General features: G+C 33.3%; 2 protein-coding genes across 4 annotated transcripts; one reads left to right on the forward strand and one right to left on the reverse strand.

Moving 5' to 3' along the window:
* Nucleotides 1-1,248: 1,248 nt before the first annotated feature.
* Nucleotides 1,249-8,069, reverse strand: LOC112452769 (inactive hydroxysteroid dehydrogenase-like protein 1). Of its 3 annotated transcripts, none has more exons than XM_025013158.1 (5): nt 7,876-8,069; nt 4,475-4,672; nt 3,974-4,210; nt 1,916-2,259; nt 1,249-1,614 (listed from the first exon to the last, which is right to left on the reverse strand). In XM_025013158.1, exons 2-5 carry the CDS (start codon nt 4,632-4,634, stop codon nt 1,402-1,404), a joined length of 954 nt encoding a protein of 317 aa, XP_024868926.1. In that variant the 5' UTR covers nt 4,635-4,672; nt 7,876-8,069; the 3' UTR covers nt 1,249-1,401. The 3 variants fall into 3 exon arrangements, with proteins under 3 accessions (XP_024868926.1, XP_024868925.1, XP_024868924.1); XM_025013157.1 differs by lacking the exon at nt 7,876-8,069 and adding an exon at nt 7,147-7,236; XM_025013156.1 differs by lacking the exon at nt 7,876-8,069 and adding an exon at nt 5,069-5,482.
* On the forward strand, nt 7,489-12,830 carry LOC112452768 (carbohydrate sulfotransferase 11-like). The gene is made up of 5 exons (XM_025013155.1): nt 7,489-7,895; nt 9,944-10,324; nt 10,424-10,711; nt 11,243-11,478; nt 11,839-12,830. Exons 2-5 carry the CDS (start codon nt 10,010-10,012, stop codon nt 12,002-12,004), a joined length of 1,005 nt encoding a protein of 334 aa, XP_024868923.1. The 5' UTR covers nt 7,489-7,895; nt 9,944-10,009; the 3' UTR covers nt 12,005-12,830.
* The last annotated feature ends 191 nt before the right edge of the window (nt 12,831-13,021 follow it).

Below are 13,021 nucleotides of genomic sequence, written 5' to 3' on the forward strand. Positions count from 1 at the left end.
ATTGTGTTCATTGGGAGTGCTCTGCATTTTCAGAAAAAAATATATATCTGTAAAAGAAAGTCGATGGGCTTACTACGTTCTTTTTTATCACACAAAATGTTTTGCTGCGTGTTATATGCGTTATAGATATCAGAAAATATAATTAAACAAGAAATAGTGGGAGTTTATAGAATTTACATTTTATCGAATATTCTATCGAAAACTCGTAAAATTATCAGAAGAATTTATAGGTACTTATAAATATAAAAGAAATTATTTTGGGATTAAAATTTAAAAAATATTAAATATTAAAATATTTAATTAAATTTAAATTATAATTGTAGATATGAAAAATATTAAAATATGTGTAACCCACCTTGTTCTAACTTTTATCTTATATACGTCCGTCCGATTGGACGACTTGTTTATATTACAACCGAGTAGTATAGTAAACCAATCAGTGTGCAGGTCATCATATTTCGGTACACTGATTGGTTCGTGTGTATATATATACATATATATATCACTTGTGGTATAAACAAACTTACCGGGACCTTCCCCTCTCCAGTGCGTCGAACGCGGACCGTTCGATTGTTCGGTTTGGCGAGGAGTAGTGAATGAGATTATGTAACTTTATTTTTTTCCTCAGAGGGCACAATTTATAGTCGAGGAGTGGTCGTGGAATTATTATATCCACTTACAGATTCTAATTGAATAATACGCGAGGCAATCAGGTCAACTTTATATTACAATGCTGATCGATTTGCACGTATTACTCGAGTGGAGGATATAAATAACGTTTTACCTCATCGCACAGCATTCGGCTGTGAAGCCTACAATTAGGATGACATTGTGAATTACTGATTGTAAAAAAAAAGAAATGTAAGCAAATAGCATACAATAATTTAAATTACATTATCGTTGTGTGATTTTTAATATCGCATACGTAAGACACCTTATAAAAACGTATTAAGCTACAAACTAATCAGTTTTGTATCAAAATTGCATGTGCGCTGCGATTTAAACTTGCACAATCATATTATTACAGAATAAGAGTACGATTTAAGGATAGGAAGATATTAGAACGGAGGAAATGTTCGGTCTCGATCTCAGAACAGAGAAAATTGGTTGTAGAAGAAATGAGAATTGAAATTTTGTTAAACAATATTAAAGGACATAAAAAAAAGTTTATATTCTTTCTTTATTTCTTGCATACACGCGCGCGCATATATTCTCTCTTTCTCGCTCTCCATATATTCTCTCTCTCTCTCTCTCTCTCTCTCTCGCTGTATCTCCCTTATCTTTATTTCATTTGAAGAGTATTATTTGTAATAATTAAAAATTGCTTAGTTTTTACATCAGTACGATACAATTACATTATATATTTTGAAAAAAAAGTTAGTTACGTAAAATATCTTATTGCTATGCCTTTTGTTGCTTTTCCTTGAAATATTCTTGCCTGAAGCTCTCGTTCATGATTTGTCCGATTTTTGTTCTAATCCATACGGGCGGCATTAAAGTGACGAACTTTTGAATACTGTGTGCCCAGTAACCAGTACTGCTGTCCATTTTGCCCAGCGTGGCAATGGCATTTCTTGCATAAGTCGTGGCATCAGGTACAAATATACTTGAAACCTGCGGTTTTCGATCAAATTTATGTACATAAAAATTTTTTCAAAAATCGCAAAAAACCGCAAGATTAACCAGAATATAATCCAAACAACACGTGCATATCTTAAAGATGTCTTTATGACTTTTTTTAGACATGCGTGCTGTCTAAAAATACAGCACTATAAAATTAACGTGTTTGACTATATTAACTATAAAATTGATTCGTTAAAAACGAGCTTTAAGAGCTCAAAAATTCTAACTGCTTCAATAATTTAATAGAACTGTGTCATTTAAAATAATATTATTTCAACAATGGTTTCAATACCTGTAGTCTAGAGCTAAACGCGTTCATTTTCGTGTTGACGAAAAGAGGCGACAGGTGCTGAATGGTTATACCGAATCTGGAGTATTCCGCTCTGAGAGCATCGGAGAAGCTCTTCACGTACGCCTTCGTAGCGGCGTATACCGTCATCAACGGCAGCGGCTGAAACTCAGAGCCGGAGGAGACGTTTACAATCGCGCCTTGTTTGCGTTTCTGCATCTGCCCGATAACCAGCCGCGTCATTAACGTGGTGGCGCCCACATTTACGTTGATAATGTCCCACAGTTCCTTCTCGGGCACCTCTCCGACGTACATGGGATACTCGTATTGCTTACCCACGTTGTTCACTTAAATTTAAAACAAAAAATGTTTAATATACCGTTTTACATATTGTATCCAACCGATAAACACCAACTAACAGTAACAGTACGTCAATATTATAATTTTCCACTCAATGTAAGTGCAATATGACACATGTTGTACATAACAGTTACATTGTTGAATAGGAAATTATAATTTTGATGTAATGTTACTGTTAGATGGCTGTTTATACTGCACGCAGAAGCATCATTCAATTATTTTTTATATGTGAAGATACTATAAATTATAATTCATGTCTTAATTTATGTACCCTTGACTTGTATATTATCGTGTTGCATATTATCTATACTCTTTATTCCACGGGAGAATGACCTCTGCCCATCGAGTAATAAAATGAGGGGAGGGGGACATTGAAAGATTGCGACATTAAGAAGCAAGTACATATTAATATATAATAGCATATTTTTAGCTCGATAAACCCGTTTGTCCTGGCATTGCGACAGAACATTATTATATTTATTTTTAGAGAGAAATCTGATGGTGAGAAACTCGAGATCTTGCTCATTTTATTTTTAAATTAAAGATTATTTTTTTATGAAATAAAGCATGCATGTAAAAATAACAGAGATTGCATTGATCATTCATAGATTTATCAAACATTCACAGAAGTAAATTGAGATAGAGATTACATATATAATCATTTTCTTAATCTTTGACTCTTCTCTATTTCTTAAGTAATAATTATGATATTTATTTCATATATATAAGCATCTTTTAAAAATACAAGTCCACTTTTATTTTGCTCTTTTTTGTTTCGACATATTTAATGTTTTGTATCTTACCCTGTTTAAAAATATTATTAAACGTTAATGAGCTTGTTTTGTTTTTGAGAAACTAGACATGTGCAATTTTATTATGTAACCATTTTTATAAGCATTGCCTAAGGTCTAAGTTAGAATTGTCAAAAATGGACTTATACAGATTTATATCAAATTTATAATCAGATTTTAATTGAAGTAAACTATTCTTAAATGTAATTTTAAAATAATAATAATAATAATAATATATTAATGTCAAATTATATTTATTTGATACAATAGTATTTTAAATATCATATAGTTAGTAATTTTTGAGAAATATTGAGCTATTATTTATAACATACAACATAGTTTTACTAATTACATAGTATCTTTAATTCAGTTGAATAATATAACTTAAAACCGCTTACACACTTGAGTATTTCTGCTGACAATTTGCTCAAATTTTGTTCAAGGCCATGTACAGTTTAAAAGAAATTGTTAAAAATAATAAACTTATTTCACACTTTCAAAAAAAATATTTATGCCAGTCCACCACACGTCACTAACTGAAGAGGATTTCAATAGAACCGGTTTGGACATCACAATCAAGTATAATTATTTGTACTATAAGGTTTGACTAGTCGCGTGCACAACCGCACTTTCAAACTCGTACTGGCCACATTAAAATGACCAATAAAATTTAGTCAAATTTCTATTGACTAATTTATCAGAATATTGTAAAGTATTGAACTTGAAAATAAAAAGGACTAAAATTTGTAAAAGTAACTCATTTTTTTCAAAAATCGACTTATATATCATTTGAAAAGAAAAACAGCTCAAATATTGAACATTAGTAATTTCTACTTTTTTTTGCCATGCAAGGATTATGGGATTGCAGCCACTAATTTATTACAGTAAATAAATAAATAAGTTTAATTACCTAATATGCCGACGGATATATCTTGCAACAGGGGATGGATTTTGGTGAAAGCATTTTCTCCTTCGGCGAAATCTGCCGCGATAACTTTCACCTCAATTTTTGGATTTATTAGCAGTATCTCGTCCTTTGTGCGTTCAAGCTTTTCTAAGTTTCTGCTAATTAGTATTAAATTCATATTTCTTACTGCTAATTCTTTGGCGTAAGCTTTACCGATACCGTCAGTCGAGCCAGTGACAACTAGAATATGTGATATGTAAGCATCTTTTTACATAACTTACTTATATAATATAATTAATAAAAATTTCTATGTAGTTTTGTGAGATAACAATTTCTATGTACTTTTTGAGAGATTTTTTTTTGCCTTTCTTTCATCTCGTAGAAAATGTCTAAAGTGATAAGATAAAATATTATATTAAGGATCAGGAGGTTGTTAATAATTTCAATAATACTTATAAATTAAATACAATCAAAGTTTAAAAGACATAATTTTTTCATGCTTACTCGCCCATTCACCGAACTTTGTTCGCAAATCGATTGTTTTCTTATTGTATATTTGCATAATAATTTCCCATAGCACACGCAGAAATCTTGTGACAGGACCAAGGAGAATCCAAAAAGTAATTAAAATGACTAACATCCAAAATGCTATTGTTAATAGCATTTTCTCTCGTTATTTCGTGCGTAATGTTCTATCGTTACCTACAAATTAGAAGAATATTTCAGTTATTACAGATAAAAATCACAGAAAATAACTTTCTTATTTTTATTACAAAAAATTTTGACGTATTCTTGTCAGGCAAGAGATGTTTGTTTATAATTATTTGTTTATCATTTTATAATTATTTCTGTGATAGAAGGGGGAAATATACTGAATTAAAACTTTATTTAATTTTAAATAATATTTCTGGAAGTTTTTGTGATCGTGCGTAAACTTTTGGAAACTTCAAAGTTTTCACGTCAATACGATGTCACAATTTGAGAAAACATTTGCGGGAATCTCAAGGCTTCAACACGTGAAAGTGTATTGCTTAATCGTGACAGATATTTCGGTAACGCAACAAAAGTGCTTATCAGTTGCTTCTTCTTGTGTCTTACCAAAACTGTGTTTCCTCTCTTATCTCTAATATCCACTCTCACTTTTATTTTGTGCGCGTTTTTGATTGCCGGCGCAGTAGAGAGATGTTCTAAGAACGAAAGCCGAAGCAAGACTAAACGTCATCTCGCTCCGGTGATTGTACTGAAGGCCAAGTCGAGAAGTCATGATACTTTCTCCTTTTGCTGAAATTCCCGTGGCTTTATATACAATTTTTTTTTGTATTTTCAGGTCAAACGAATAATTTCAACTCTTATTGCGCAAATGCTATTGTAAGTGTTATTCCACCGAGTTAGAGGTCGCGATTATCAAGTATTTAACGTTGTCTGTATCTCCGCTGCAGTAAAAGTTATGTCGCGGATGTTCGATTCACTGATGATATGTGAAAAATCACATAGAAGATAACATTTCAGAAAACATCAGCATATAAATGCCTTTAACAAGACAGTTACGAGATTATAAGAAATAAATTCTCAGATATATATACGTACCTATATGTATACTGAGAAAAAAATGTTCTGGATTTTAGTAAATATTAGTTTGCATATACCACTGTGACTCCATTTACTAAAATAAAGAAAATTTTCCTTTTTATTAGTATATGTGTATTCACTGAGAAAAAATATGCTAATAAAAAGGAAAATTTTTTTATTTTAATAAATGGAGTTACAGTCGTATGCAAACTAATATTTACTAAAATTTAAAACATTTTTTTATTAGTGTAAGATTTGACATAAGATTTGTTGAAAAGAGACCGGTTTTTCTGATTACATTCTTTTTCTTGATATATCTTATAATTTCTCACTTTTCTAACTTATTCGCTTGTTAAACCATTTAATTGTTTTATATAGAATACATTTCTGCGTTACATCGCTATACGAGCTGATTTTGTGACTAATTTTACTCGTATTGAAGTTTGTTAAACACAACGCGAATCGGGAGCAATTTTATCTATCCGACATTTATCTGTGATTGCGTATGTGAACATGTTGCTAACCTATGATAAAACTCGTTGACCCTGATTGTAACTTGATATAATCTTCCTTTAAAAAGGTCACTCTTACATAGCATAGCTGATGACCGCATTTCCCGACCTACAATTCACTCAGCGGGAACCAACTGTATTTTGTAATTAATAATATATAAAAGCTGTAAAACTTATTTATGTCGATAAGATTTACAAAAGTCTATGAAATTGAAAAACTAAAAGATTTCAATTTTTCATGAATATGTAGATACTAATTTATTTCATATAATGGAAATATAAAAATTTCAAAGCTTTGTTTTTAAACTTCTTAGATTAGTTAAATTAGTTTAAAATAAACAAAGTTAAGTCAATGTAATATATATACAGATTTCAATGTTTCAAAATAAAAATTCATTTTAATGATAGATTCTTTTATCAATTTAGACTCGATTTCTTTTTAGATGTTAAGGAAATGACTAATTTATTACTAAACAATAATTAAATTTTAAATTAAAATTCTAGTAAGGTAAACTCCATCTGAGATTATTTAGAAAATTGATTTTAATTTTTAGTTCTCAAAAAGTGCAATTTATTTGTTTAAATCGCTAATAATAAAAGCATTATTAATGTGCTTTGATGTTTTTGGAAGGAAAAATGAACTTCAAATTGGACAAAAATTTTAATCAACTATTAAGCGAATCATCCGCAATTTTTGAACACCATATATAGCAGTTTTTGATATTTTTATCAGAAATAAAATAGATAAATCAGTAACTATTGCAACATAAAAGGAAAAAGGATTTATGGCACAGAGAATTTCGTGTAAGTTACGTAACGAAAAAATTACGTCATAGCGCATGTGGTCATTTCGTCGAGAAGAGAACCATTTTAAGAAAATCACGTATGTGACATAAAAGTGAAAGTGAAGTATGTAAACTATGCAATGAGATGAAACTGTCGGCGACGATCAGGAAAAGTGCGAAATATGAATAAACACGTAAAACAACGCGAAACATTCGATTCAGCTGTAACGTGTTCACAGCTCAAAGATCAAAGAGATCACGGTCTCCAATTTATCTCGTTCCACTTGGATAAATTTTAAGGCGTACTTACGTTGAATTCCGTTTGCTTATTAAGATTGAGATCGGACATCGGTCATAGGTTTTTTTTTTCGTGGTTCGCCGCGAGGACAGGCGGCGGCCCATCAGCTCGCTCGTGCGAGCTCATCAATTATGCATTGGGTGATTTGATTTTACATCACGTGATCTTTGGTTTCTACGAATATACGCACACGAGCGGGTTAAGCCCGAAAGTGGGGAAATCCGTGGATACGAACCCGCCGAGTCGGAGGAGGATGGACCGATCTGGGACGACCGAAAAGGGAACGAGAACGAAAGAGCGGTGGCGCGCGCAGCCCGTCTCTTTCACTTCACACACCGACACATCGGTGTTTCGTTCCTGAGAGTCTCTTCCAGGCGACCTAACGCGATCGCCGGCTGTTACGTCGATCGGCTGCTTGACCACTCCGTGTTCTCCTTACGGTGCGCGGTATCCGTCGATGAGTTTCACGTTGTCGCGCGCGCGGCCAGTTCGCCGTGCATCCCGCACGAAGTATCGGGAAAAGTGAAACGGAAGTGTGTTGGACTTTGTGGTCCCGAAGAGAGATTTTTCGAGCCGCGAGACGATCGGACAATTTATCGGGCGCGCCGATAACGCGCCCTTGGGAGGCCAAGGTCTTCATGAAGCTCTGGGGAGAACGTCGGTGCGCTTGACCGCGCGCGCTCCGTGGGATTTGCGGAATTGCGGAGCACGTTAATTGCTCCGATTCTGAACACGCCTTACCTGTCTAATCGGATCACGAAGTAAGTCGCGACTATTGCGGAGACATCGGATTTTTCGCGTTTAATCCTTTCGCGAGCTACTTATAATTCGTGGTCAAAAACGTAAGCATAAATAATTGTAGGATTGAATAATTACGAAGGAGTGGCTATGCGGATCGATCGCGATTAATCACCGCTCGGTCGAAGTGATCTCGTCACAACGAACTGACTGTGATATCGAAGAAACTTCACGTGTCATTACAGCGAATTTCGCTGACTAACAGTGATGATAAATGGAACACGTCACTCTCGTTGACGATTCGAATATTTATTGACAATTACGGATCTCTAATATGACTTTGCGTGATTGATTTGGGTTAAATGTATCATTAATATGTGGGGACACGACGCTGTCAGCGGGATTTCAATTAAAATTCTTGTCGTATGATATGTGGTACGCGATGCATAGAATTTTGGAGTAGCTAAGTATTCCTTGGAATACTTTTGAATCAGGACAACTTGCGGTGGAATGCAATGCTGGTTTTTGCGTCATCACTTTTTCATATTTCATTAAATCGATTTTTTTTTTGCCGGTTGTTCTCCATTTCCACATTCGATTCCGCCATACCTGAGTGGAATGTGACATTATGAGCACGTGTTTGACACATACTTCGGAGATATCTATATCAAACAGCAGCGGTTACCCTCTAATATTTTCAGGATGCGTTTAGTTGCGCTTGTTACGTCTTACAGACGATACAATACTACTTTGCTATTTTCGGATTTCACACACACACACACACACACACACACACACACAGTTGTTTGTATTTTACAAAAATGTGAAGACTTTATCGGATGTTCAATCCAATAATGATTATTATTAAAATAATTTTTGCGACTTTATTCTTAGAAGTACATTTTTATAAAATTAACAATTTTCATTAAAAAATCTATTTATTTTTTTGCCAGAATGTTTGTAACAAGAAACTACAGATTTATACCAGAAAGTACCTGAAAAAGATAAAAATTATCATCAGTCATTTTGAAAATTGAGAATCTTGCATTTTTATACTATGCATTATTTGATAAATATAAGCACGCGTAAAAAAGGAGACATTGTCTGCATTGCACTTGTGCTACGACCGTAACATTGACCTAGAAAGTTACATCGCGGTTTATTGTCCTATTGTCTGTATCAAAGAAAAGAAAATGCGACTAGTAAGTAATAAAAAGAGATACAAAAGAATGAACAAAAGTTGTAAAAAAATAAGAAAAAAAGAATCGATATTTTGCGATGCAAATACCTTAATGGCCTTGATTATATAAATAATTAGTTAAAAACGAAAAGAATTTGCTCGACTTCGATCGTAGATATGTAATAATAATTGTGCTACTTTGTAACGTATCTTATCAACTGTGTAAAAACTGATTGAAGCCGGCTAGAGAAGATTGTTATTAAGAATTAAACGTCGATTCTCGTTAATATTTCTTGATTTCTTATTTTAAATAAGTTAAATTTTTTTTTATGTTTGCAATTCAAATCGCCGCAGCCACCCACTTATAGCTAACGATTAGCATATCATTTTTATGTGTTTACTAATTCTGTCCGCAATTTTGTAAAGCCGGAATTGAGAATCTTTCCTAATTTTTTTAGTAAACAAACTTTCTAAATCTGAATCAGTGAATAGTCAGCAGTTAAGTACTATTCACTGATTCAGGTTTAGAGAGAAAATAAATAATTCACGTTTTTTTTAAATTATTGTACATATATAAATAACTATATATCTGTAAATTTTATGTAAATTTTTTTAATTCTTATGCCATTAATATATTCCGAGTTATCGTGTCGTTTTACGGTGCAAAGTTTTTTATCGATATTATTTCACACACGCCTGTCGTGTATAATAAATCGATAATAATCTACTTATAACTGGTTTATTGTCGTATACGATTTATATGTCTGTCTAATCGAAAGTAGCACAAGAGAATATTGCGTTTAGTATACAGAATTATTATTACGATTTTGCAATGGTGTTCCATTGGAATGGAGAACTCCGTAAAAAAAGTGCACCGTTCTTTTTTTGCAGATTCAGAGTTTTTACAGACTGTACCTTGCAAGAGAGCCTAATGCTCGCGGTGGATAAAGGAAAACGATGACAGGATGTCGAGCGTGGAGGATAATTTTACTCGTTGTTATATGGAAAACGACCGCGAACGCAAACACGAACGTCGAGCAAATCTATTCAAATGACGAAAACAAGAAACCGTTCGAGCCGAACAAATATATTTATTCCTGGACAGGGCCAAACGCGTTGGCCAGGTCGGCCTTGGTCGAGAGACAGGAAAGACTGCAATATAATTGCGAGCTTGAAAGTAGCGAGGTTGATATTGACGCGTTAAATCCAGAATCATTCAGAAATATCCTCGTGGATGATTTGCATGAATTGCTCTATTGTTATGTACCAAAGGTATAAAAAACTCGTCGTCTTTTCATCGAGATGATCTAGAATAACGTGTAAAGAATAAATTTTTGCGTTGCACGTTCTAAGCGTTCTTTCATCTTTCAGGTGGCTTGCACAAATTGGAAGCGCGTATTAATGATCGCGACCGGAAAATGGCCCGGTAACGATCCTTTAGAAATACCGGCCGATCAAGCTCATTCCCCCGGCACTTTTCAGCGATTGAACAATTACACTCTGCCCGAGATAGAGAAGAAATTGGCGACGTACGACAAGCTAATCGTCGTGCGACATCCTCTGGAGAGGCTTTTATCGGCCTATCGGAATAAATTGGAGACCAAACATGAGAAAAGTGCGAAATATTTCCAGACTCGCTTCGGCAAAAAAATCGTCAAGGTGAGGAACGTGTCTTTCTAAATATAGTACAATGCAAATATATAGTTCTATACTACACGTATTGCTTTGTGATTCTTTAATTTTAATTTTGATCGCGTATTTGATTCATCACGCAATATATTTACGGATTAATTTATGACCTCGCGCAATGATCTCATCTTAGATATGATAGTTCAAAGCAAAGCAGGCAGAATGTCAATAAACGGCTGTTTTGATGCTTCTTCTTTCTATCGAGTCAGTTTAGTTATATGGATGAGCCATGCGCGTCTATATAGAAAGAGAATATTTATTTACTTAGGCATTAATAGACTTAAATTCTTGTTTCTTTTCAGTAAAATTGCATCAAATTTAAAAGTACCGTATAATTGAGCACTTCTCGGAATATGATTACGATTATATAATTCTGTCCCACTTTTATCGCGTTAACCGTTAACGATAAGTTCCGTATGCAAATCGAGATGAATAGCTCAACGTTGAAAAAAAACCAAGCCACACAAGTAGCGAGACTTTAACTACGCGACATTTTTGCAGAAATACAGACCGAACGCGACCGAGGAGTCTTTGAGGAATGGCGACGACGTGACGTTTCACGAATTCGTCGATTTCATCACCGACGACACCGAGAATGGAACTCGGAATGAACATTGGAGACCGATATACGATCTTTGCCAACCGTGCATAGTTAATTACAATCTCGTAAGCAAGTACGAGAGTTTGGTCGAAGACGCCACGGAAGTTCTCGAACGGATAGGTGTCACATCCGTGAAGTAAGTACAATGCACTTGTGACGATATTTGCAATAACAAGATGACAATTTTAATACACGAAAAGAACTGTTTTCCTAAAAATTTAGCTAGATACAGATCTGAAAATATAATTTTGTTGTACCATAAAAATTATTATAGTAGGTCGCTAAAGTATGATGATATGCCGTAAAAAATTTTGACATTTTAGCAATCAGTTTGAGTGTTCTACATAATTATTTTGATGTTGCAACAAAATAATTTTCAGATCTGTATCTGGCTAAATTTTTAGACACTTCAGCAAAATTGTTCTTTCCGTTTATAGACATCTAGAATTCTCTGTAGATATATTCGCGAAACACCTTGTTAAATATAATTATGCAGTTTTCCAGCTAGACCTTCAAGCAGCGAGCCAACGTCAAGAAAACTGGATAGATATTACTCTACTCTAAGCTACAAGCAGCTTCGCAAGCTGGCAGATCTGTACAAATTAGATTTAAGGCTGTTTGACTACTCGTTGGAGGATGTGTTGGGATTTTCCTTGGCTTAAGGTGCTCGTTAATATCAACAGAAGCAAATGTACAAGTAAACTGTCATATCACTAAAGTCTATGTAATATGACAAAACAGGCCAGTTCACGCGTTAGGATGAATAATTATTGTTAGTATTTTGTAAAATGCAATAATACAGAAAAGGCTCTGAGGTTTTCTGAAACCTCAGAGCCGAATAGTAAACTTTTTCAGTTATTTATTGAAGATTTTATTTTGTATAGACCAAGCCTCGCACTACCTCGTGTTATGTACTGTATTATAGAATTTAAAAAAAATCAAAATTATACTCATATGAAAAAAACGTGTACACTACATGGCATACATTGTTTTGATAAAGAAATTAAAATTAAAAGATGCAAAATAAATATTTTAAAATGTACATACAAAGATATATTACAAATGTAAAATGTACATGATTAAAATGTAAATTGTTTCATAAATTGCGGAATATGAATTGTACGTATGTTGAATCTTTCTTCTCATTTCTTTTACGTACGAAAAGTTACACATATTAAATTACTTATTTAAATTATTACTACATGTTTAATTACGCAACAATAATTATCATATTTTACGATTCATACACATGCTCGCAGATACGCCTTAGAACTATTTATTTTTAAAGTTATGGCGTTTTAAATGTATAGCGGCGGAGTTCGGTGCCAAGAATTTAACCCGTTGTGGTCACACCTCCTAAAAATAACGTAGTGGTCACACGGGGTCTAATGGACCCCACAACAGTTTCCATTTGCGTTTTTTTTTTATGTATCGACTCAAACCTTGAACTGGAATTAATTTATGACTTCCTCTTGATAATCCAATAATTTAAAAAATTTTTTTATGTTGAAAAAACGCGAGAAAAAAATTTTTTTTCGAGAAATTTGATTGTTTTCACAAAAATATTTATCAAAATTTTTTTAGATAGAGCAAAAAAACTTTGTACGTTTTACTCTCAAAATAGTATACTTGAAAAAAAAAAAAAAAAAAAAAAAAAAAAAAAAAAAAAAAAAAAAAAA

The sequence above is a fragment of the Temnothorax curvispinosus genome, unplaced genomic scaffold (genome assembly GCF_003070985.1).
Source record: "Temnothorax curvispinosus isolate PA1 unplaced genomic scaffold, ASM307098v1 QBEX01003650.1, whole genome shotgun sequence".
Taxonomy (NCBI): Eukaryota; Metazoa; Arthropoda; class Insecta; order Hymenoptera; family Formicidae; genus Temnothorax; species Temnothorax curvispinosus.

Coding starts and splice junctions, on each gene's coding strand:
- LOC112452769 (XM_025013158.1), bottom strand. CDS start 4,634: ATGCTATTAACAATAGCATTTTGGATGTTAGTCATTTTAATTACTTTT. Junction 2,260..3,973: donor TATATCCGTCGGCATATTAG/GTAATTAAACTT, acceptor TTTAAATTTAAG/TGAACAACGTGGGTAAGCAA. Junction 1,615..1,915: donor CGTTTAGCTCTAGACTACAG/GTATTGAAACCA, acceptor CGAAAACCGCAG/GTTTCAAGTATATTTGTACC.
- LOC112452768 (XM_025013155.1), top strand. CDS start 10,010: ATGACAGGATGTCGAGCGTGGAGGATAATTTTACTCGTTGTTATATGG. Junction 10,325..10,423: donor TCTATTGTTATGTACCAAAG/GTATAAAAAACT, acceptor TTCATCTTTCAG/GTGGCTTGCACAAATTGGAA. Junction 11,479..11,838: donor ATAGGTGTCACATCCGTGAA/GTAAGTACAATG, acceptor ATAATTATGCAG/TTTTCCAGCTAGACCTTCAA.